The sequence below is a fragment of the Rousettus aegyptiacus genome, unplaced genomic scaffold (genome assembly GCF_014176215.1).
Source record: "Rousettus aegyptiacus isolate mRouAeg1 unplaced genomic scaffold, mRouAeg1.p scaffold_m13_p_13, whole genome shotgun sequence".
Lineage (NCBI taxonomy): Eukaryota > Metazoa > Chordata > Mammalia > Chiroptera > Pteropodidae > Rousettus > Rousettus aegyptiacus.
Window position 1 is genome coordinate 4967005 of NW_023416288.1, and position 23471 is coordinate 4990475.

General features: G+C 37.3%; 1 protein-coding gene across 3 annotated transcripts in view; it reads right to left on the reverse strand.

Annotated features, from left to right (window-relative positions):
* Window positions 1-22925, reverse strand: part of LOC107511514 (gamma-secretase activating protein) — an 80674-nt gene extending 57749 nt beyond the window's left edge. For 2 of the 3 annotated variants that reach the window (XM_016145943.2, XM_016145942.2), the window contains exons 1-7: window positions 22714-22925; window positions 13155-13231; window positions 12116-12172; window positions 10115-10184; window positions 9783-9836; window positions 4064-4152; window positions 338-407 (exon numbers count right to left, since the gene is read on the reverse strand). In XM_016145943.2, the coding sequence (XP_016001429.1) occupies window positions 338-407; window positions 4064-4152; window positions 9783-9836; window positions 10115-10184; window positions 12116-12172; window positions 13155-13231; window positions 22714-22822 (526 nt within the window). In that variant the 5' untranslated portion in view covers window positions 22823-22925. Of the gene's footprint in view, window positions 1-337; window positions 408-4063; window positions 4153-9782; window positions 9837-10114; window positions 10185-12115; window positions 12173-13154; window positions 13232-22713 lie in introns of those variants that run through there. The other variant, XM_036230292.1, reaches the window with a different exon arrangement.
* Window positions 22926-23471: the final 546 nt, after the last annotated feature.

Consider the following 23471-nt stretch of genomic DNA (forward strand, 5'->3'; position numbering starts at 1 on the left):
TCCACCATGACAGACATCTTTAAAAAGGATGGACTTCATAAGGCAACAATGACCTGCAAACTGTTCTACAAACATCCTACCACATAACAAAACTGGAAATCCATATATGGATGGGCCTATCATTCCTAGGATGAGGAAACAGAACAGACCCTGAGGGTACATTAAGTGGGGGCTGTAGGGAAAGCCCTTCCACAGGAGTCCTGAGCCTCAATGGATATCAAAGGTCAGCAGACCCTCAGCACTGACTAGTGGACAGCTAGAAGATTTAGTCATGTCCCACACTTCACTAGGTGGGACATTCGCGAAGCTCCCAAATACCATCTAAAGATGCACTTACATTTCTCTTCTGAAATCAGTAACAAATGATTCTCTCGAAGAGGATGACTGTCAATGTGTGGATAGAGGAACTGCAAAAAGGAAAGGAAATTAATTAAAATCATAAGCAACTACCTTGCTTACATAAATATTTCAAAAGTTGTATTTGATCAGTATACACTACATACTATACAAGGGACTGGGAACCACAGAATAGTTTAGGTGAGTCACATGCATGCATGTATTACAGATGAAAGCAAGCAGGAAAATGGGACACTTTCAGGAGTTTAGTCTTCCAGGGGAAAATTGATTGCAGGTACAACATAATTCATTTAGATAATAAGGCTAAAGTGTATGCTATTTATAGGAATAGTGCATCCTATTTGGAATATGTGATTCTGAAGCCAATCAGAAACAATGTAAACAACATTCCTACAGAAAGTTCACACACACAAAATGAGTGGTCAATACATTTGTTGTTCAACTAGCATTTAATTTGAGAGATAAGTAAATGGACTCTCCATTGTAACTTCCAAAGTCCAACATCCAAGAGACAAAGCACAACATACTCAGGGACTTTCCAAGAAAGGACAGTGAGTCACAGTGTGGCATGTGGTAGAGGGCTCACAAGCCTCAAAGCATAAAATGACTGCCCCTAGGGAAAAAAGGCTTGATCCATACCACTCCTCCTCTGGGCTCTCCCATAGGTACCAGCCCACAGGACAGGATGAAGCAGGCAGCCAGAAACACAAGATTTTATATGCCGTCAACCCTGATAATGAGGGAACACTGGTCATGGGATGACTCCAGTGACTTCTTTCATCAACAAAAAGGTAACTATAAATCAGCAGATTCATTTTGTAACATGAAAGCCTACTAGATAAGATCTACTGGTAAATTTTGCTTTTTAAACTTGAAAGCATAATGAAAGAACATAACCATTAATTTCCCTATTCTGTGTTGGCTGCCTTTCTACGGACTAGGAAAATTTTTGACAAAATATGTTCCCCAGTGTCCTAACTTCTCATAATGACAAATTGGAAATGTAACCAGCCAGTTTTTAAAATAGTTTATAGTCAAGTGTCCCTTTCAGAATCACACAAAACATTAACTATATACCATTCTTTACAGAAATAACCTCAAAATTTAAAAATAGATAGCAATGTAGAATTTAACTACAAAAATAATATAGAATTCATTATCTCCTGATTTGTGAAACTGGGCACATCAAATAGGATTCTTTGAGTACCAGGGTTGAGGGAAAGCAAAGATGAGTGACATCACATAGATAATGGAAGAGCAAATGCTCAGTGCCTCAAAACAAGGAGATACTCCTACGGAAGATGATGTGGCCTCCCCTGGGTCTACAGAGGTGGCCAAGGCATGCTCCCTTAGGACTGCGATCTGGACTAAGGTGATGTTGGGTTTAAAACTTTTGTATAGTCTTTGTGTGGCAATCAGTGAGAACATAATTTTAAAGTCCAATTTGGTAGTGACTTTCTATTATGAGGCAGCCCTAGAGCAAGGCTGGGATATGAGAATATAAATAGCCTGGTTTCAGACATAGCTCTACAAAAGTATGCAAGGTTGGTTTGGGTTTTTTTTTTTTTTTTTGTCTGTTCATTTGTTTGTTTTATGCATTGTAAGTAAGACTCTAAATTTTATCATATTAGGGAAATATTTACCTTCACAAATATGAAGCTAGACTCTGATTATTAATATTCATCATTAGAAAAGGGTATTCACCATAGGTATGTAGAGGAGTGTATAATTACCCAGTGGAACTATCTGGAAGATGCACCTCATGCTGATAGAGAACTGTCAAAAGATACCAGATTGAAATCCAAACCCCACTCACTACTTTGCTAGTGAAGTTCCTCTGTGAAGGAGGTTGAGAAGGTACATGGAGACTTAGAGAAATGTACTACTGGAGATCACCATGGACATTTTGACGAGAAAAGGAAGGGAGGTAGATCACAGGACAAGCCCAAACTCAATGGACAGTGAATGGTGTTTCTCTAAAAGGGGAAGAGGAGAGATAGAGGGGGGAGGTGGGATTTGCCACGGATAGATGTACGTTGGAAGAAATTTCTCCAGAGACATAGGCATGAGGAGAAGGGAGCAGAAAGCAGGACTAAAAACTGAGATGGGGCCACGAGATGAGTAGTTTTACTTTATTTGTGTGGGGACTTCTCTTTAGCCTCTATATGTGGTCGTACATCATGTACACTTAATTTTTTTTTTAATTTGAGATAAAATTCATATACATAAAATGTACAATTTAAACTATTTTAAAGTATACAATTCACTAGTTTCTAATAGTCACGATGTTGTACAACCAAATATTTATAGAAGCTTTGCCCCTCCTATGTTCTAATACCTTTTGTGTCCCAACCCTTCAATAACATCTCCATTGCCTACGGAGATGCTAAGGAAGCCAAAAGAACAGGCCAGGAAAGGGAAATGTACCAACCCACAGTCACCCCTGCAATGATGACGGTGTAAACAGAGTGGCTTCCTGGGGGACAGGGAATGCTCCTCAGGAGCTCCACGCCAGGCTGTCTGGAAGCAAGCAGGGGCCCACAGTGAAGCCAGGAATAGTGGCAAAAATGCAAAAGTGGAAGGACCGCTGACAGTGGCAGATAATCCCCTCTCCTAACACCCACTTTAAGAGGGAGACACACTGGCTCGAGGCTGGGAGTGTGTAGGAGGAAGAGGAGGAGGATACTTTGGGTTACACAAGCAAATTTTAAAGTCACCGCAAACACAGTACACAGAATGCTGAACCATTCCTCCCTGAAAAGACACAGGGATAGGTTCCTGAAAGCCTCTAGTCACTACATTTTTGTCAACAAATTAACACATAACTTTGTTTACTGTGTTTCTGTTTAAAGACACCTTATTTAATATGTATTGCTGATTCATTAGCATTGAACTCACAGTCAACAGCACTATAAACTCATGCCTAAATGAAGATTATCTAACTAACAGACATTGTAGCGCACATTGCAGCCTTCTTGCTCTTAGGAACATTAGCAGTATGCTTGCGAGACATTTGAACAGTGAAGTTACCAACAAAAAGCCCCCAAATTAAAATAAAAAACAAAATACATGGCACTACATAGATCAGAAAACATTTGTTTACAAGTATGAGAACTGAATCAAGAATGCAGAGTATCACCTTACTCAACCTCAGCTAGAAACATGTGCATCGGGGGATGACTTTTTCACCACTTTGAACATATCTGCAAATCACTTTGAAAGCGCTATGAGTGTTGATTTGGGGGTTACAAATAAATTTTAGCAAGTGGTAGAATTCACAGATTCAGAATGTGCGGGGTAATAAGGACTGACTATATCTAGTGTGCTTGCATTATACGCACAGTGCTTCTACATCAGTTCACAGAGCTGATAAATTCCAGGATTAATTAAGTTATTTAATCATGGATATTTAATCTGTCAACTATGTGAATACATTAAATAAACCATTTAAACATGTTTTTGTGTTCAATATTTTATCATGTAAAACATTACATTACCATCAAGCCATGACATAATAGAAACAGAGGAGCTAGGTTTGAATTCTAAAGATTTCCATGTTTGCAAAGGAAGAGCTGATAATTCCAGTCATACCACCTGCTAGAGTGCATTGGGGATTAAACGTGATAATGTGTGTGAAAGCACCAGTGCCTCTAGGTTCCATGCCTTTTGATCAATGAGATAAATGTTAAAGAACAGACTCACTTACCTGTACCCAAATATAGCTATCCACTGCTTTCAGAACCTTCACATTATTAATGGGGTGGATTTCAACCAACAGAGTCAAACACTTTGATCCTACGAAATAAAGAAAGCTTTTAGTAATAAAGACTAGGATATCACATATTATCTCCTCCATATAGGTCTGAACTTTGAAAATATAAATTCATTGCCTGTTATATTAGCTATTCCACAAAGAAAAACAATTTTGTGAAAATTTTCTATGACATTTCTTAAAACCCAAACTAGGTACAGAAAACACCATAAAGGAAAAGTCGATATGCATAGAATGAGGAACAAGTTGCTACCCATTCCTCAGCCATTTTTAGTGTAGCGTCACAGGCCCTTTTGCTTCTAAGTCTAAACAAACACAACTTAATTCAGTGTCACTCCAGTTCTATAGCATGATGGAAAATACTGTTTGTATATGAAAATAAAAAAGATATTTCTGATGCATGAACATGTTACAGTTGACAGCACCTATCAATAGGACAAGGGCTGGCTTCCTTCAGGAATGTGGAGCTGCACTGATAAAGACCCTTTTATTTCCTCAGTGCCACATTTGAGCAAATGTTATCAAAGATAGCAATTAGAAGGAAATACTTGGACACAGGCTATAATAGGATTACCAAAGATATCCTAATTCAGGCCAAAGGCTCTCCTCCCCCAAGATTAAACCTCAAAATAAAAAAAAAAAGAGGTTGGCATACATTTGAGTTCTTATAAAGACTAATACCCTCACTTTCTCAATGACTTTACTTTGAATAACAATGTAAAATTTGGAGATGGCACAACAGCCTGGGATTGAATTAATGCCCATTTTCACTATTTAAGAAAGTAACCTGACAGCATTGCTTTATTTAATTAAAAAAAAAAAAAGTCAAAAAATGTAAAACAATTTCTGGGTTAGGCCTCACAGTTGCATGAACTGGATATCTCTGTAAACATGCCTTTAAAAATTACTGGAAAAAAAAAGACGGTGAGTGAATTATAATGTGGGATCACAAATATACAACAACAGAACAAATGAAAACCAAATGTCAATGAGTAGGTTAGGATAAAAATCCCAGTGTCAGGATCATATACCAGTTCAGAAGGGCTGTATTTCTAATAACTGGGGCAGAGGTAAAGGTGAGGTGCTTTAGGAATTTGCTTGATGACTTAAAAAATGACTCTAGGAATAAGACACTGATGTCAAAGACACTTAAGATGAAACATAGAACAGAAATGTTTGGTGAAATGTAAGAATGAGAAAAAAGAATGAGAAAAAAAGAATGAGAAAAAAATGTGAGAATGAGGAAAAAATGTAAGAATGAGAAAAAATTATGTTAAGTGTATGTAATTAAATTACTATATTAAGGACTACAGCTGACATTTGACTGTTTTACCTCTTGCCATAAAAGTTCATATGTTTCCATTGGAAAAAAAATTTTTTTTAGCAGGGCAGGCATTGAAAAATAAGAAATCACCTTATATTTGGCCTTTCTGGCAATGAGGTTTGGTTTTGTTTTTTTTCTGGCAATGAGATTTTTTTTTTTTTTTTTTTTTTGGCAATGAGATTTTGTACCCAAATGAGATAACCAGCTATAATCTAAATTCACTTGCCTTTAAAATGGGAGAATTTTCAAGTGCAGAAAACGTCTTCCTATACTAATATTTTCCTTCTTTAGAGCAGCCCCGACATTTAACTAATAAAACTAGCATATTGAGAAGAATAATTGTGCAAATGGGAAATTCTCCCCAAAACATACTAAGTGCTTTCATAGTATAACAGGAAGCACTCTGGATTAGGATTCTGGAGACACCAGTTCTAGTTGAAGCTCTGCCACTAATCTAATATATACTTTTCAGCAAATCGCGAAGCTTTCCTAGGCCACAGTGCCTTATTATTAAAAAAAATAAAATGATGAATTACAGAACCAGATTATTTCTATAATCACTTCTAACCATGAAACCCCATGATTGCATGAAGTATTTAAAGTTGTCTTAAGAATTTAGAGACTCCATATGGCCATACCACCCTGAACCTTCCCGATCTTATCTCATCTTGGAAGCTTAGCAGGGTCGGGTCTCGTTAGTACTTGGATGGGAAACTAGGAATACCAGGTGCTGCAGGTGTTTAAAAAAAATTTTTAGAGAATCCAGATGTCAATGGAGAGAGTATCACTGAAGGGTAAGACAGGGTGAGGCAGGATACGGGTATCACAGGACATAGACATAGCAGAATGAAAGCAACAACATGAATGAATCTCCAGGGCATTGTGCTAAGTAAATATGTCAGACAGAGAAAGGCAAATACCATATAATCTCTATTATACATGGAATCTTTTTTAAAAAAAATACATATATATTTAGTTATATATGAAAACCAAGCTCATAGATACAGAAAATGGACTAGTGGTTGCAAGAGGTGGAGGGTGGAAGGGTAGAAGAAATGGATAAACTTTTTTTAGTTTCAGTAACTTGAATAAAAATGTTTTTTAGAAAAAAAAAGCACAGGAATAGGCGCAATATGAAGAAATTAGGCAAAAGAAGATAGCCCGATGCTGGTGAAGGTACATGCTGAGAAATTGTGACAAGGTTGGAAAAGTCCAATGGAGTCTGACTGAAGAAGCTCTGATTATTGGAACACTTAAACCAAACCATAGCTCCATGGAGTATCTGCTGCACTTAACTGTCTTTAAAGGGGTTTGGGTCTCTGGAGATGTAGTCACCCCAGTTGCTGCCCAGTAGAGATTTCTGTATCACTCATCCTACCCCTTGAGGCAAATGCAAGTCTACAGGGGAAGGTGAAGGGGGCAGCTGGGCCTGGCTTCCTACGGTGGGCCATTTTCTAAATAAAACATTTACTCTGTCATGGCCATAGCCAAGAGGGGAAGCACTGTTAATAAAAACTGTTGTAAAGTGTGTGAACCAAGGAACCCTACCTTGTTCATGTGAAAAATTTAACAGTTTGTCTCATTTGCAATGGAAAAATTTCATTATAAGCAACAGAGTTTTAAATAACACCTGAGGCCAACTATATATTATAATCAAATGGCTTACCGAGTCATTCATGGACAAATAAAATAAGCCTTACCAAAATATTTATTCAGAAGACGAAATAGTCTAATAGATCCTGTAGTGTTCTCTGGTCACATCATTTCTGAAATCTTAACTGAACAGAGGCCTCCTAAGGGTCTCTACCATCTGTCTGCACCTCACCAACATTCTCCTCTGGCCTCATTTCCTACCACTCTGCCCCTTGTTCACTCTTCCCCATCCTCACTGACTCTTCACTATCCTTGAATGGCAAGTCTACTGAGTACACTCTGGCTTCACAGCTGGCTGTTGGCTCTGCCAGAAATGTGCTTTCCCGATAGCCACACACTTGCTCTCTCCCTTCTTGAAGATCTCTGTTTAAACACTCCTCTAATAGTTTTTGCTAGGATTCTCCCCCAAACAAACTAAGTGCACTCAGACACTCTACTTAGGAGAAAACCCAAACTAAGACCAAGAACTTATCTTGGGGACAGAATCATTTTAGCCATGAGTGGCTGGCATGAGGGACAGGGGAAACTGAACCAGGGAGAAGAGTATGCCAGTATTAGGGTCATTATCACATCCGTGACCACTTTGGGTCTTGAGCTGCATGGAGTGCAACTCAGAATTACCCACTTTAGGAATGGAAAGGGAGAGTATTTATCTTTCAGCTCCTTGCCCCGCTGCAGTTATGGCTTACCCTATTGGGAATCCTTTCCAACCATACTTCCAGGTGGTACAAATGCAGATAGTAAACAGATTTTCCTAAGAGCTCTGGGCAAAAAGCAAGAAGTAGGTAGAAGAGCTGAGGTGAGGCACTATTTGTCAAATGACCTTTGGGCAGAGCTGGTTCTCAATGCAGAGCATGGCATGAAGAGTGAGCCAAGACAAAGTATGAGGTATCCAATATAATAACTAACAGTGTCCAATCGATTATGTTTAAAGATAGTGATAGATAATCTCACTAGAGGTTGCATTAAATCTCACTTGCATCGAACTTCCAAAACTGGGTAAGTTTAAATCCTGAATAGGATTTAATATTATAATCAAATAAAACTTACGGTGAAGTTGATCTGAAAGTACATTTTCTAATATACGTAATTTGTCATTGTTCTGAATGACTATCAGGCATAGATGGTAAACAGCATGTAAAGATTATAGTTACTAATGGGTTTGCCAGGATAATAAATGATTTCTAAGGCTAAAAGAAATAAGGCTCAAGAACTAGGAGGTGCAGGGAGCTAATCCAAGATTCTGTATTGGGAGGAACACAAGCAACTGGGCCTTTCTCTCTTTGATCAAAGAGTTTATTACCCCAGATCAGGGTCATTCCCTGGTTTTGTCCATACCTTGTTTTAAGGGTAAAAACACCAACATCTTAGATCCTGTGTTGCTTAAGCTAGTCCAGTTCCTTTACCTCTGAAGTGAGCATTGCATCTAATTCTAAGAGCAGAGAATGCTAAGAGGAGGACAAGGCACAGAAGAAGGAAGAAGACTGCTAAGGGTCTCAGTGTAATATGGCAGCAGGGGAGGTAGGATGAATGATACACATGAGGAGATTTCAGGGAAAGCCTCCAGCATCTCCCAAAAACTCTTCTACTGTGGTCCCTGAAAAGGTCCAATCCAGACTCAGGCCTGGTTTCCTTGACACTCTCCAAGCTCATCTGTGGGAGCTTAGGACTGTTTCATAAGCCTCATGTGGAAAGTATGTAAAAGGGTTTTTCCATCATATGCAACTGCAGGAAAATACATCTGAGTGACAACTAGACTAACAAAAGAAGGAGTGTACGTGCTGAATAAAAAGAACAGATGGAACACACTGCAGGACTGGAATAGTAAAAGATTAAAATGAGATCCACTCAACCAGAGATTGAAAAATGGTAGTCCATGGGCTAGATCCACCCACAGGTGGTTATCATTGCCCAAGTAGAATTTTTAAAAAATATTTAAGCCAACATTTAAAAATTAAATTTTTACATAAAAGCCCATACTTATCTTGATAGATTAAAAATCTGGTCCCCCTGGGTTTACTGCTCCCCTTTGAAGACAGGACACATACTCCAGGGGACACCTCCACCCACCACTAGTCCCTATAGCTCATCTGAGAGCAGCTGCCACACCTCTTTGCATACCATTGTATCCCCAGCACTACCGCATAGTGCCTGTAGGCACTCCTTATTTGTTGAGTTCTGAACAGATGGATGTTATAGAATGCTAAAAGGATGAGGGATGGGGCATCACATAATAATTAAACTATGAAGTGGGCCTTGGCAAATGAGTAAATAAAAATTCTTTTTATTTAGAATTGGTGGACTAGTCATAATGTATTATGTATTGGTCAATAGTTAACAAACTATAGGAAAAAAAAATGGTATTCTTAAAGGATTACTGAGCTTTTCCCAACCCTTTATACCAGCCTCTGAACTTAGGGTTCAAGTGCGTCCTCAATGTTTATTTAGGTTGCAGGTGCTAACTGCCTTATTAATATTTCTGCTATTTATTTTTATAATATTTTATGTACTTTCTTGTTTACTTGAAAAAAAATTTTCTAACTCTTTTTCATGCTTTACATGACCTTGGCCTTTTCATTCTAAGATAAAACTATTTGTCAAGACACATGAAATTTAACTAAGTAGTTCAATAAATCTTCATCTATTAATAGGCACTAAAAAGTATAATTTCATTACCTGGTTGAAGCTCATTCTTTCTTCCTTCTTTAGAAGATTGAACTAAACTTGCAGCTAATGAAAAAAGAAAAATAATAATTTATTAGCAAATAATCCATGCAGTGGCTTATTAAAGTGTCCCATTTTTTTACCTGAAATGAGTGAGGCCTCAAAGGACCTGTCGGTGGATAATTATGGTAGAATGCAAGACATTTTTTGTAGGTAGACTCAATGAGTCTTTATTTCAATTCTCATCTTCCAAGAGTACCTTTTCCCAGAATATCATTCTAGTAGACCAACAAAATATTGCAAAAGTCCAATACTTTAAAACCCAAAAAAAGAGTTCAACTTACCAAGCAAAGTTCTCTCACTGTTGACAGAGCAGCTGACAACTTGCAAGTCCTTCTCAAATGTATAAAGATGCTATTAAAACAAAAGTATTTTTTAATTTGGAGTTTCATATTAAACAACACTTTTATGAATACAAATTCCCATTTAGCTGTCTAATATTTTATCACCGTGGCAAAATATTTTGCTAAAGAACCATACCGAGAAGTTTCTGGGGTTTTTTTAAAGTTTGTTATTTTTATTTAAGTTTGCTAGGCCACATTTGGCACTGAAATTTAGCCATAACACAACAGAGTGTAGTGGGTAAGAGCACAGACCTTGGAGCCAAGCTAGACCGAGTTTTAAATCCTGACTCTGCCACTTGCTAGCTGTGTGACTTTGGTCAAATTATTCAATGCCTCTATCCTCCCATCAGTAAAACAGGAATCATAAACCTATTTTAGGAGATTGTTAGAAAGATGAAGTGAGATAATCCATATGAAGCACTTATGTCTGTCGCACATAAGCACACAAACATCAGCTATTATAATTACTGAGGCTAGTAAAGTTTTAATCAAATTATATAACATGATATATGCTAGCTATGTCTAAGAGACTGTCACAGTGTATATCTTTAAGGACTCTCATATTTAGTGCAAAGTAATCTCTCTTTACTCTTTATTTTTTATTGTCTTTGTTGCTGTTTAAAATGTTTCAATATTCTACTTCCTTCGATATGAAAGAAAATGAAAATGGTCATGCAGAAGAAGGATGTGGGGTACAGACTGAGGAACTAGAGACAATCACATAGTAGGCAAACACTCTTAAAGTACACTCAGAGGATAAGGAAAGATAAAGAATTTTAGACATCAAGGGAGAACAGGCTAAGAAAAACAGTGAATAGCAAAAGTATTAAGAGGGTTATTGTTACCAGCAAATGAAAAAAGAACTGAGAACACACTAGAATCCTATGGCCAGAAGGTGATGAAAAATGTTGGCAAGTCAGGAAATGCTTGATGAGAGAAAGTGAACTTTGAATAAGAACTAAGGCTAAGAAGGCTTTCAGTTCATGGGAGAAATTTTTGTTTCCTTTGACTCTTGCTCTAATGGAGGATTTCTAATTTATAAGTAAGAAGAATCATGGATGTATTCACTTAATGTTTAGTGTTTTACCCTTTTAATTATAAAATAACACATGAACATAGTCTCAGTACTTAAAACATGCGAACACTACAATCAAAAAATCAAAGCTCTCCATTACACTCAACAATCCCAACTCCTTTCTAAAATGAAACATGTTGGTAATGCATTCTGTAGTCTTCCAAATCATTTAAAATGAGTTTTTAATGTATATTTATATACACAAATTGCGTAGTTTTCTTTCAAGTTTTTTGAAAACATAAATAGAATGTATTATCCCAGAAACTTGCTTTTTTCATGTAACAATGTTTTGAAGGAGCTTCCATACCTGTGTACACTTACAGATTTCTTAATCCCTTAATATTTATAAGTTGTATTTACAGAGGCACATAATGATTCCCTCGTTTTCCACCCCCAAATTAGACAAGCTTATCACATTATCCAATGCTTTATGTGAGTGGAAAGTTAAGAAAAGCAAGTTGGGCTCTATATACCTGAATCTTTGAGAAAAAAGAAGTAGGGTAAGCGAAGGTTAAGCAGAAGCTGAACTTAGATCCAGAGTTCATTATGAAATCCTAAGCTTTTGGGAGCACGCAAATCTTGGAGAGAGCACTGGACTTCCTACATTCCTACAGAATGCAATTTTTTTAAACCTCGAAGGACTAAGAGAATTCAGCTGATGTTTGGTCCAAAAGTGTTTGCATTTTCTTAAGATAATAGTGCCAAGAGAAGGTAAAAGGGAGAAGACAGGCAAAGGAATAAAAACTAAATTTTTAGAAAATGAAGTGAGAATTTGTATCTAGAAAAAGGAGAAGGCAGAAAAAAAGGAAAATTCTGAAAGCAGTAAAGTAAGCAATGAGAAATCTATAATTTATGATGATTTTTACCTCATTTTGTCTGGTTTGACAATCATATAATCCAAAGAAGACGTTTCCCTTATTGTCCTGAAAAAATTTAACTTGATGTTTATTAAATGTCATTGTTTAGAAAGTTAGACTGTTAAAAGTTTTAAAACAAACCTGCAACAATTCAATCAATATTAGCATTAAGCACTCTAAAGTTTGCATGCTGAATTTCAGTAAAGGACCAAACCTGTTTCAGCTCATCATCTGAGCTCAAAGAATAAAATGGATTAAGAGTGTACAGTTCATTGAGTTTAAGGCAACTTATCTAGTAGGACTGAGCATGGTGAAGGAGTAAATCTTTTTGTATTTTCACTTAAGAGAATATATCTGACAAATATTGGGAGTATCTAGATCAAATCCCTGATATTTTTATAAGTAAAAATTTTTGAATCATACGATTCCTTAAATGTAGCATATTTATAGATATAACAACTTTTTAAGCAAAACAAAAAAAAAAGAAAAAGAAAAGTTCAGTGATACAACTATGTAAAGGAAACTGGCCACTGAAATTATTCTTTCATGTTTCCCTACTTCAGTAAACTTATCAATAAAATTAAATTTTCTTTCCTTAGAATATTTAATATTGAAAACACATGGTTAAATAAAAATGCCTCAAAAATGTGAGCATATCTTAGTCTGAACAGATGACAGAGTCATATTCCATATCTTCTCAGAGATAAAAATCTAACATATTAATTAGTTTTAAACATCTTTACTTGGCATTTACCTCTAAAAAACAGAACTGTTCATTTATTCAAAAAAAAATAAGCACTATGTCAGACATTATGAAGTTTATTTTATTTGAAAAAGAGAAGACACTTTTTAAGGCTGAATTTAAATCACCCTATTCAATCTTACAAAATAAAAAAGTCATATATTAAAGGTTAAATGCCAATATGTCTGATTTGTTACCCCTCAATAAAATAAAGCATAAATTCTTTAAAAAGAGAATATAAATGGTTAAAATAGAAAATTTTATGCTATCCATATTTTACCACAATAAGAGAAAATATAGACATACCTTATAGGTATAGATTACATTTCCATTTCTTTCAATATTTAGTACACGTAAGCTTTCATAATTATTTTCTAAAACATCTGAAAAGATAATAATAGCAAGTTAATACTTAACAGAAGTTTAAGAACACATCTAACAAACAGTATTAGTGAAAAGCCAAGTACAAAAGAATACATACTGATGATTCCGATTATGTAGAGCTTAAAAACAAGCAAAGCTAACCTATTATATTAGAGGTAAAATAATAGAGACCATTAGGGAAGAAAAAAGGAGTACTGATTGAGAGAAATCTCAAGGGAGCCTTCTGAGGTGCTGGTAATGTTGTATATGTTGCCTATACTCATATGCTCACTTTGCAATAACTCACTGAGCTATACACTCTTGTCCTGTGTATTTTCCTACATGTATGTTATATTTCAATAAATTTTAAGTCTCTATTAGTTTTTTATGTATTTTGAAGCTATGTTATTTAGCATTTAGAATTTAGATAAAATTTAGAATTATGATAGCTTCCTGGTGGATTAACCTGTCAGGAACTCAGCAGAACTACTAGAGTAAGGCAACAAGCTAAAAAATAAAAAATTTAAAAATTTAAAAAAGCAAGTAACAGTCAAGCCTTTTATCACTTACTGTGATAGTATAAAAAATAGGTTAAACGAGAGAAAGCACCATCATCCCAGTCCATTTCCCCCCATAAGATGGGTGGAGAGTCAGGTAAATCAGCAGAGAGGTAGGGACCTTTCACTGCCAAGAAAGCCCCAACAAAAGGCTCCTGCAGGATGGTGAACACAGAGGGTCAGAGGAGGGAGAAGGAGAAGCGCTAAGAGTGGAAAAGTACTGCGTAGTGAGTAAAAGTGAAGATAAAATATTTGAGGTTCCATCCCTTTTCATGATAAGGTGGTTTGAACAGAGTCATCTAAAAAGATCTCTGCTTGAGACCCCTGAAAAAGAGGTGTCCTAATGAAGGCACCCGGGCTGAGAATGCAGCTACGTGTAAGATTATAGTGAGCCAGAAGGGCCCTGAGTCCTTTCACGGACTGCAGTGCACTGGTTAGGCACCAAGTCTAGTTTGGGGAGGGCAATGTTCCCTGCATGAAGCCCACCAACTATTAGTTATTCTAAAGATTACAACGTGAACTCTTAACTTACTGTGTTTTACTATTATGTGGTGCCAACAAATATGAAGCAACTGAAACTCCCATACACTGCTAGTGGGAACTGGAAAACTGGCATTATGGACTGAAACTGAACATATATGGCTCAGCAATTGCATTTGTACATATATCCCAACAGAAAAATACATATATTTTGGCAAATGACACATATAATGTCTATAGCACGATGTTCATAATAGCCAAAACTGGAAACACAAATATCCATCAAGTGACTATCCAAACAATAGAATACTGTACAACAATAAGAATGAATTGATTTACTGTCACATGTTATATTTCAAGTTTCTATTAGTTCTTTATGAATTGAGCGAAAGAAGCCCAGATCCTCCCCACTCTCAAAAAAGTCACAAACTATGATTTACTTACTTACTTATTTATTTATTATGGTGACATTGGCTAACAAAATCCAGTAAATTTCAGCTGTACATTTTAACAGTAAGGCACACACACACACACACGCGCGCACACACACACACACACATCATATATATATTTACACTCTGTGTTCACCTCCCATAGTTAGTTTTCTTTCTGTCACCACATATTTGACCCCTTTTACCCCATCTATCTCTGCCCCCACCTCCCCTCTACCCTCTGGTAACCACTAGTCTATTGTCCATGTCCATAAGTCTGTTTCTTTCTCCTGTTTATTTGTTGCTTTTAGTATATTTCACATATAAGTGATATCATGTGATTGTCAACTTTTTCTGTGTGGCTTACAAACTATATGATTTAATTTACAGTTTCAAAAACAAGTGAAATGAGTCTATGATGACAGATGAGTGATTGCTGGAAAGGAGCATGAAGAGGACCTTGGGGGTTCTAGTAATGTTCTCTTTCCTGCCCTGAGTACTAGTTACATTAGTGTGTTTCACTTATGATTTCTGTACTTCTCTGCATGGATACCATATTTTGATGAAGGATATAAAAATTCATTACACAAAACATTTAACTTGTAAGTTAATGGACCATCATGTTTCTCCTAAAATTTTAGGTTATTCCTCCCAATTCTACAGATAAAGAATTTAAACATTGATAGGACATTGATAATTCTCATTATTAACAGGGGAGAAATGTCTCTTTCCCCAATTTCCTCAAAATTAAATTGCTTAAACTTAACTCATTTTCCATACATGAAAAGTACTTTTAGATGTTAAAATATTACGTTGATTATGACAAGTTCCAATATTTGGACAAAACATATGAAAAATATCCTATAACTCAGAGACAATTTTGGCTTGTATTCCTGATTAAAATGGAAAGAAAAAAAAAAGATAAAAAACAAGAATAATTGGTGACCTGACCCCTGCCCTGGAACTGGGGGTAGGAAACATTTAAAGAGACAAAGAGCAGGTTTCCTTGAGAACTTAGGAATCATTATGAGATCTCTCTTCCCCAACTCCTCACAGGAAGAAGCTGCCTAGATCTTCCAGAGGTAGGGAAAAGAGAGGGGGGAAGTATTTTTTATATATGATATATACACTTTTCAATGTGTATTCAGCTGTAACTTCCCACTGAGTAAAAATGATGAGGATAATGACTTGGTCTCTTAGGAGTAGATGATTCAATTAGCTTATTACTAAATAGTACTTCACAATTTTCAGAGTTCTCATTTCTACTTCATCAACACTGTTAAGGTGTTATAGGCCCATTGTAACGATAAAACGATTGAGTTTAAATGAGGTTAAGATACTTGGCCAATATTATACTTCAAAAAAGTGGCACAGACTAATATCAAACCCAGAAAAATGTAAACAGAATGAACTAAGTTTCTTGTACCACACTAAAATGAGAAATAGATAATTACTAAAAAATAAACAAACAAAAAAACCTCTTAAGGTAGATTTTATAGACATTCGAAGAGAATTTCAGTGAGTTTCTTTTCATCTTGCACGTGACTCAAAACTTCTGGAATGCAATGTGTCAATACTTAGTGAAGTATTTTTTTCTTTCAAGATAATAAAGATACTGATAGAAACCTCAAAAGTGCACTTAAAAGGTTTCAGCTAACATAAGAAACTCTTTTACAAGAAATCTTACTGAGAAAACCCAATTTCCTTGTAAAAGCACATCTATTTTCAAATCACTAAAAAATTAAGAGAAAAAATCAACAAGTACAGATTACAATAAATTATATATGCTTATTCCATTAAGCCAGTAATTCTGGCATGTATTAGAATCTCAAAAGAGCTTTTAAAGAACATGGATACCCAATTCCTACCCCAAAATACTCTGATTTTGGGGCTGGTGAGGGGCCCATTCTCTGGTGTGAGTGTTTTTAAGTTCCCCAGATGATTCTACTATGCAGCCAGAGTTGAGAACCACTAAACTACATATTTATAATGTATACTAAACAATATTCATTAGATAGCATAACTAGGACCACCTTATAATGTATCCATGGAGGACAGTTGAAAGAAATAATAAAAATGATGGTTTTCTGGGTCTGTTAGGTAGTTAATAACTGAAGTCTTAAATAATCCTGCAGTTATGTACATGGTTCTAATCTCAAGGACATTTGAATTAGACAAATTTGGCATTGCTGGAAATCCAGAGACTAATGCCTTCCCACACAATATTCACCCATCAGCCCTTCCTCCCCGGATTAGTTGCTCATGTTTTAGACACACCCTTTTTAAAAGAACTATGCAATAACCTTCTTTGCTTGTTCATTCTGACTCTTCTTCCAGTTGTTCATCACTGGAAAGTACAGAGAAGGAAGTTTAACAATTTCAAATGAGGAAATAAGCTTTAATTTCACAGTTCAGTGTACTCAGTGCTCATGAAAAAAAATATGTAACACTTTGACAGACAAGATACTTGCATACATAAACCTACTAAAGAGAAGGAGAGTGCCTAGATATCAAAGGTATTGGCAAGTCATAGCTCCTAAAATTGAAGCTGGCTTGCCAGATACTCTTGACCATTTCAATCTATTTTTTGCTAAAGGCAAGTGATTTCACTTACAGAAAGATGTTTGCCAAATGTGTAAATTTTGTTCCCAACCACTGTGAGACAAAAATCAAATAAAGAAGTACTATTTGTCTTTCCAAAGACTATATGGGGGCGGGGGGATGGTTAGGGAGGGGAATCTCACAGCTTTATACAAAAACGCGAACTAGTTGCTAATACACAGATCAAGAGGTACCAAAATATGACTATATCTATGACATTTCTATTTTGTAAATAACTCACATAAATCCTCGGACTCAACACAACCAGATATTATAATTCCTGAACTTCTGAAATAAACATCATTATGTGATTTTGAATTCATATTCATAAAATCAGAAAAAGCAAGGAAGGGGTGATTAGTTAAGAAATGATAAAAGAGATGAAAATGAGAAAAGGAGACTAGGACGGTAGAGGAAGAAAAAGAGAAAAAGAAGGACAGTGCTGAGAGAACAATGGAATTATGAATGAAAACAAAGTGACTAAGCCAATCCCACGGCCCCTAAATTTGTCTGGAGATATATAGGAGGCAACAAAAAAAAATCATTACAAAAGTCAGTCACCTAGTAAAACATATCACTTCCCTGGTAAAGATGAATGATAATAATATTTGAAAGATGAATCAATCTGGTGTACTATACGTCCAAGAATAACCCAAGCAAGCAAGAAGATATGGACAAGAAAACCTACATTCTTTCTATCTTAAATATATGTGACATTTAAACCTTATAAAATTTACATACTGCAGACTTTAGTTTCTTGAAGATGTGATACATCCCAACAGGGAATTAAGCATTGGATTAAAAAGAAAAAAACTAATATATAAAATCTTGCATTGCTATATGTCAGTAATAGAATATGTAATGTTTTTAAATGTGCCATTTATGAGAGCAACCAAAAAAAAAAACAACCCAGAACTTTTGTGAAGAAATTTCTAAGACTTATTAAGAGTCGTAAAGAGGATCTAAATAAATAGAAGCTAAACTTCTTTCACAGTTGGGAAGATTTAATATTGTAAAGATGTCAGTTCTTGTCAAGCTGATCTATAGATTCAATGCAACTCAAATAAAAATTCCAACAGACTTTTTGGTGAAATCTGTCAGGTTGATTTAAAATATATATATATATATGAAAGAGCAAAGGGCATAGACTAGCCAAGATGCTGCCAAAGAAGCCCGAGGTGAAGAGACTGACCCTTTTATTAAGATTTATCATAAAGATAGTTATTAAGATATCTTTGTCTCAAGTTGACCAAAGGAATAAAATTAAGAAACCAGAAAAGGAGACTCACATGCATATGGAAACTTGATGTATGACAGAAGTGGCTTTGCTGTCCATGTGAAGGGGCAAGGCTAAACTAGTTAGCAATGCTAGAACATTAGCTACTAATATGGAAAAATAAAATTGGATTTCTGCATCTTATCACACACAGAATAAATTTCATATGGATTAAAAAAAATGTGAAGAGCAAAGCTATAAAGCTTTAAGAAGTTATTATAAAAATGTCATGACTTTCGAAGAGAGAATTTCTTTAAAAGATCTGAAAAAGTACAAAATGGAAAATGCTCATAATTAGACTATTTTAAAATTAAGAACTCTTGTTTATCAAAACTAAAAATCAAAACATCATCATAAACTAAAAAAGTAAAAGTAACTGAGAGAAAATATTTATGGCACATATGATGAAGAAAGAACTAGAATCCACAATACATAAAGAAACCTTAAAAATCAATGTGGGGGAAAACACAATAGAAAAGTAGACGGAAGGGTAAACCGACATCTCATGGAAGAGGAGACTCAAATGACCAATAAGCATATAGAGATACTCAACCTCAGACCACAATGAAACATCTAGACCCACCGGTTTGACAAAAAAATTAAAATTCTTATTAAAGTCCACTTGGTGCAGTGAAAAAAATAAATAAATAAATAAATAAATAAATAAATCTGGACATATCAAGAGCTTTTGAGGATATAGAATACTAAAAACATTTCTGCACTGTAAGTGAGGGTATTAAGAAGTACAACTACTTTGGAAAATATTTTGGAACTATCCAGGAAATATACAAATGTGCGCAGACAATAACTCGGCAATTCCACTGTTAAACATCCACCCCAGAGAAACTTGTGCATGTGTGTGACATGCACAAAGTTAGTAAAAGCTTTGACTGTAATAGTGCTTCCCAGGAACCTCCCAAATGTCACCAACCAAAAAAAGAATAAGAATAATTGGATTGTCTAAGAAGCACCCTGAGGTAGTTTAGTATCTAGGATATTCATTATGGATGCTTAGGAAAGTGGGATTAACACCTGTTGGAGGAAAGAGAGGGAAGCAGGACCTGGCAAGGAAGTAGTCAAGCTGCAGTGCAGGCCCAGTACCCTCAGGCGACCTCCGTCAGGGAAGTTCTAAAACTGAAATGGATTCTCAAAGTTTTCCCATGTTGAGTCAGAATGGTCAGGCCTTGTACCCCACTTCAAACCTTAATTAGATGTGGGCCACACCCAAAAGGCCAGCCCTCTGCCAAAGCAATCCCTAAAAGACCAGACAGCTGAATACTAGCTGCTGACCACACTCACAGCACCTGGGACAAGTACTTCCTTAAAGGGAGATCTAAACAGTGCACCTCCATGTCCACCATACTGTTCTATAGTCACATTCTGGAATACTATACAGCAGTGAAAAATTAATGACCCAAAGCTACCGCAGTCGACATAGATAACCTTCACAATAAAGAGAAGGGGAAAAAAGGCAAAAAAGAATACATATAGTATGCTTTCATTTACTTAAAATTCATAAACAACATGAAATTATATTTTGCTTAGGGGAAAACATAAATGGGTTAAAATTATAAATTAGATTAAAAGAATGTTAAAATATAAAAGTTTAAATGATTATTACCTCTGGGAGATGAGGGATAGAAAGAGAAATAAGATCACATAGAGGACACAAGAGCCTTCAAAAATTTTGACATTGTTCTGTTTTTAAGGTGGGTATATGGCTTTGTTATAGCTTACATGGGTTGAAATATTCCTTTGTATAATTGTTTTCATTTTTAAAAGAACAAATATTTCTTCATTTATATCAGAAGAAACCATTTTCCCAAAGTTCAACCCAGAACCAGGAGATGTAGTAACCAAATCTGATCTCCTTACTCCTTGACCCTTGATGGACTAAAAGACTATGCTATTATAGGCACTGAATTTCCGTGGATGACAGCTTAGCTCCCTGACTATTTCGCCAAGAATACATCATACTTAATGACTATTACTTAGCGCTAATATAAAATCTTCAATTGTATTTGTTGATGTAAAAACATTAAGACTTCAAATGTAGATAGCAAGTGTGCAGAGAGAAGACATTACAATAGTATAATTACTCACAATTTACATTTGAAACGCTAAGACTTTGAAAGGAAAATAATTTGCACAAATGTATGGAGTAATAGCTGTGCTAGAACTAAAACAGAATCCCAGATTCCCCTGACAAGTGTAACTAATTATAGCAGAAGAGAAATTAACTTGTAGGGCTTTTTTTTTTTTTTTTGAGCTACCACCCACAGGTGATTATCAGTAGTAACAACTCTCAGTATAATAGGGCTAATATCTTGCCAAGGTTCTCTGTAAGAGCAAAACACTACCAATATTAGAGAGAAAAAAAAAGTTGTTATTTGTAATAACTTTACTTTCTGAGAACCCAAGGATATCTATTGTTTAGAGGAATGTCAACAAACAAGTTTACATTTCTTCATAGGTGAGTTAAAGACACAAGGAAGCCAAAATCTAACTGGCTCACACACAACTTTTCAATCAAAACACATTACTGAAACAAGACTGTGGTATTTCACACTTCATCTAACTGCTCATTTGCAAACACCTGCCATTTAGCTCTACAAGATGGAGATTCAGAGAAAAGGACCACTTTGTGGTAGAAAGCTGACTTGGAGCTGCCTATTGTATTTCAAAAGTTTAATCTTCAAAAACTCTTTATTCAAAAGACTTTTTAAAAATTTCCCCAAAATGAGAAACTTTGCTAAAAATGACACTAATCATTAGTCAAAATCATTAGTCAAACCAAGCCTTGAGTTCCTTTCTTGGAACTAGCAACCACCAGGCCACCTAAGAAACCCTACAAATATTCTGCTAATGTCACAGGACAGTGTGAAGACATTAGGTAGGAATAGAAAGCAACTTTCACCAAAAATAAGGGGAAAGGAGTTTTAGATATGGGTAATTTGATAGCTCTTCAAAAAAAAAAAAAAAGTGCCCTCCAGCAGTCAGCAGTCTATTGTGTTTAAACAGAAAAGAGGCAAGCACACTGGAGTGGAGAGGTTACTGTGCATAAGGTGGGATCCAAGGGTTATCACTGCTGCCAAGTTGAATTTAAGCCTTGAAGATGCAACTTTATTTACAGCTAAATTCTTTAAAAGAAAAAAAAATCTGGGAAATCACAGGCTTCCCTTTCTTTAAAGTTTTGATTGATCAATGCTGGGAAAGTTGAAAAGTCAATTTTCACTCCCTCATCAAAAATCAAAACAAAGTGGGTTTTTTGTGTGTGATTGCTTAAAATTAAAGATTATATTCCAAGTCCCCCTGAGGAAACTGGGCGGGAAATCTGAGCATCACTTTGTCTCACGCTGCCTCGCTGGCCCGCACAGGTGGTGTGCTGTGGGTGGTGAGGATGGGGCTTTAGATAATAGCTGGTTCTCAAGTCATCGCTTGAGAGTGGACCCTTGCCTGTTGCACTTCACATCTGAAGCGGCATGTCCCCTAAATCCCCGACAATGTTCACACAAATGCAGAAACACGTGTCATATGTGGAAACACACTATGCGATGGTTAAGTATATAATTTTCTGTGTGGCCATGATTCATCTTTTTGTTCTCATAACGCAAGAACTTCCACGAGCCCCTAATCTTGGCAGAACCAAGATGACTCTTCCCAAACGGATGAGATGCTAGCCTCTCCCCACCCTGCAGCCTTGAGCCAGAAGAACAGAGCCTTAGCAGCTGCTCCTCCACGCCCTCACCTGACGAGGTGACGCTGAGGGTACCACTAGTACCCCGGACCTTTCTGCCCCTTTCTGCCGAGGGTGAATTACTGTGAGCAACAAGTAAGCCAGAGGCTGGGGGACTCTAGACTCTAGGACACTGGGGCTGCCTGTCCTACCTTCACCCACTGGGAGTGAGGTTGGAACAGCCCGACTCCAAAGAGGGAAGCTTCATGACTTCGGCACTAACCTTCACAGATTGGCAGCGGCCACAGTCTGCCCCACCCCCACCCCAGCCCGCCCCGCGGTCTGGTGGGTGTCCACCACCTCAGTCCAGCCAGGGAGCCCCCTTGGTATGAATAACTCGGACTCCTCGCCTCGCCAGCCCCCACACGCTCCCCGCTCCTCTTCCCCTCCCCGCCCCCCGCCAGATGTGCGCCGCCTGCACCTGCGCCGCCGCCTGGGGTCTCAGCGCCCGCTGACGCTGCGCGCTGCACCCGCAGCCACGGGAACACATCCTCCCAGAGATCGAACTCGGCAACAAGACGGAGAGCCATCGCCGGGTCTCGGCCACCGGGCAGCTCTGCGGCCCCGCGCCGCGGGCATTCCCGGCCTTGCGTTCGCTACCTCGCCCTCTTCCCCTGCGCCCGCCTTCTTCCTCTCCCCGCCTCCTGCCGCCGGCCACTTTCGGTTCTGCTGCGTCCCGGCCCGAGAAGCTCGGCGCACTGCCTCCTCCCAGCCTGCGCCCAGCACCGGAGCCGCGAGCCGGGCACACTGGGCGGGGGCGTAAAGCGACTGAGGCGCGGGGAACAGGCCCACCTGGGCCCCGAACCTTCAGTGTGTACCCTCCTGAAGTGGGATAGAAGGGACGGGAGGATTGGGGATTTTTAAGAGCTCTGGAAGAGATGTAGCTAGGCCCACCAATGGTTTCCAAACTATGCTGCACAGCAGACGTGGGCGTTAGGCATTTTCCTTTTTCTTTTTTTAAATCCCTAGGTGATTGCACTGTGCAGCAAAGTTTGGAACTCACTTGGCTAAAGGTATTACTAGCTGAATCACCTGAGAAGGTTCAAGTTCATCACCGGGGCAGAGTGGGTGGCATTTGGGGCCTTTCGACCCAGTTTCAGAGCGATAGTATTTGATTAGCAGTATTTAGATAGTAGCAGTGGGGACGTGTGAAGATGATTCTATTTTAAGAGATAATGA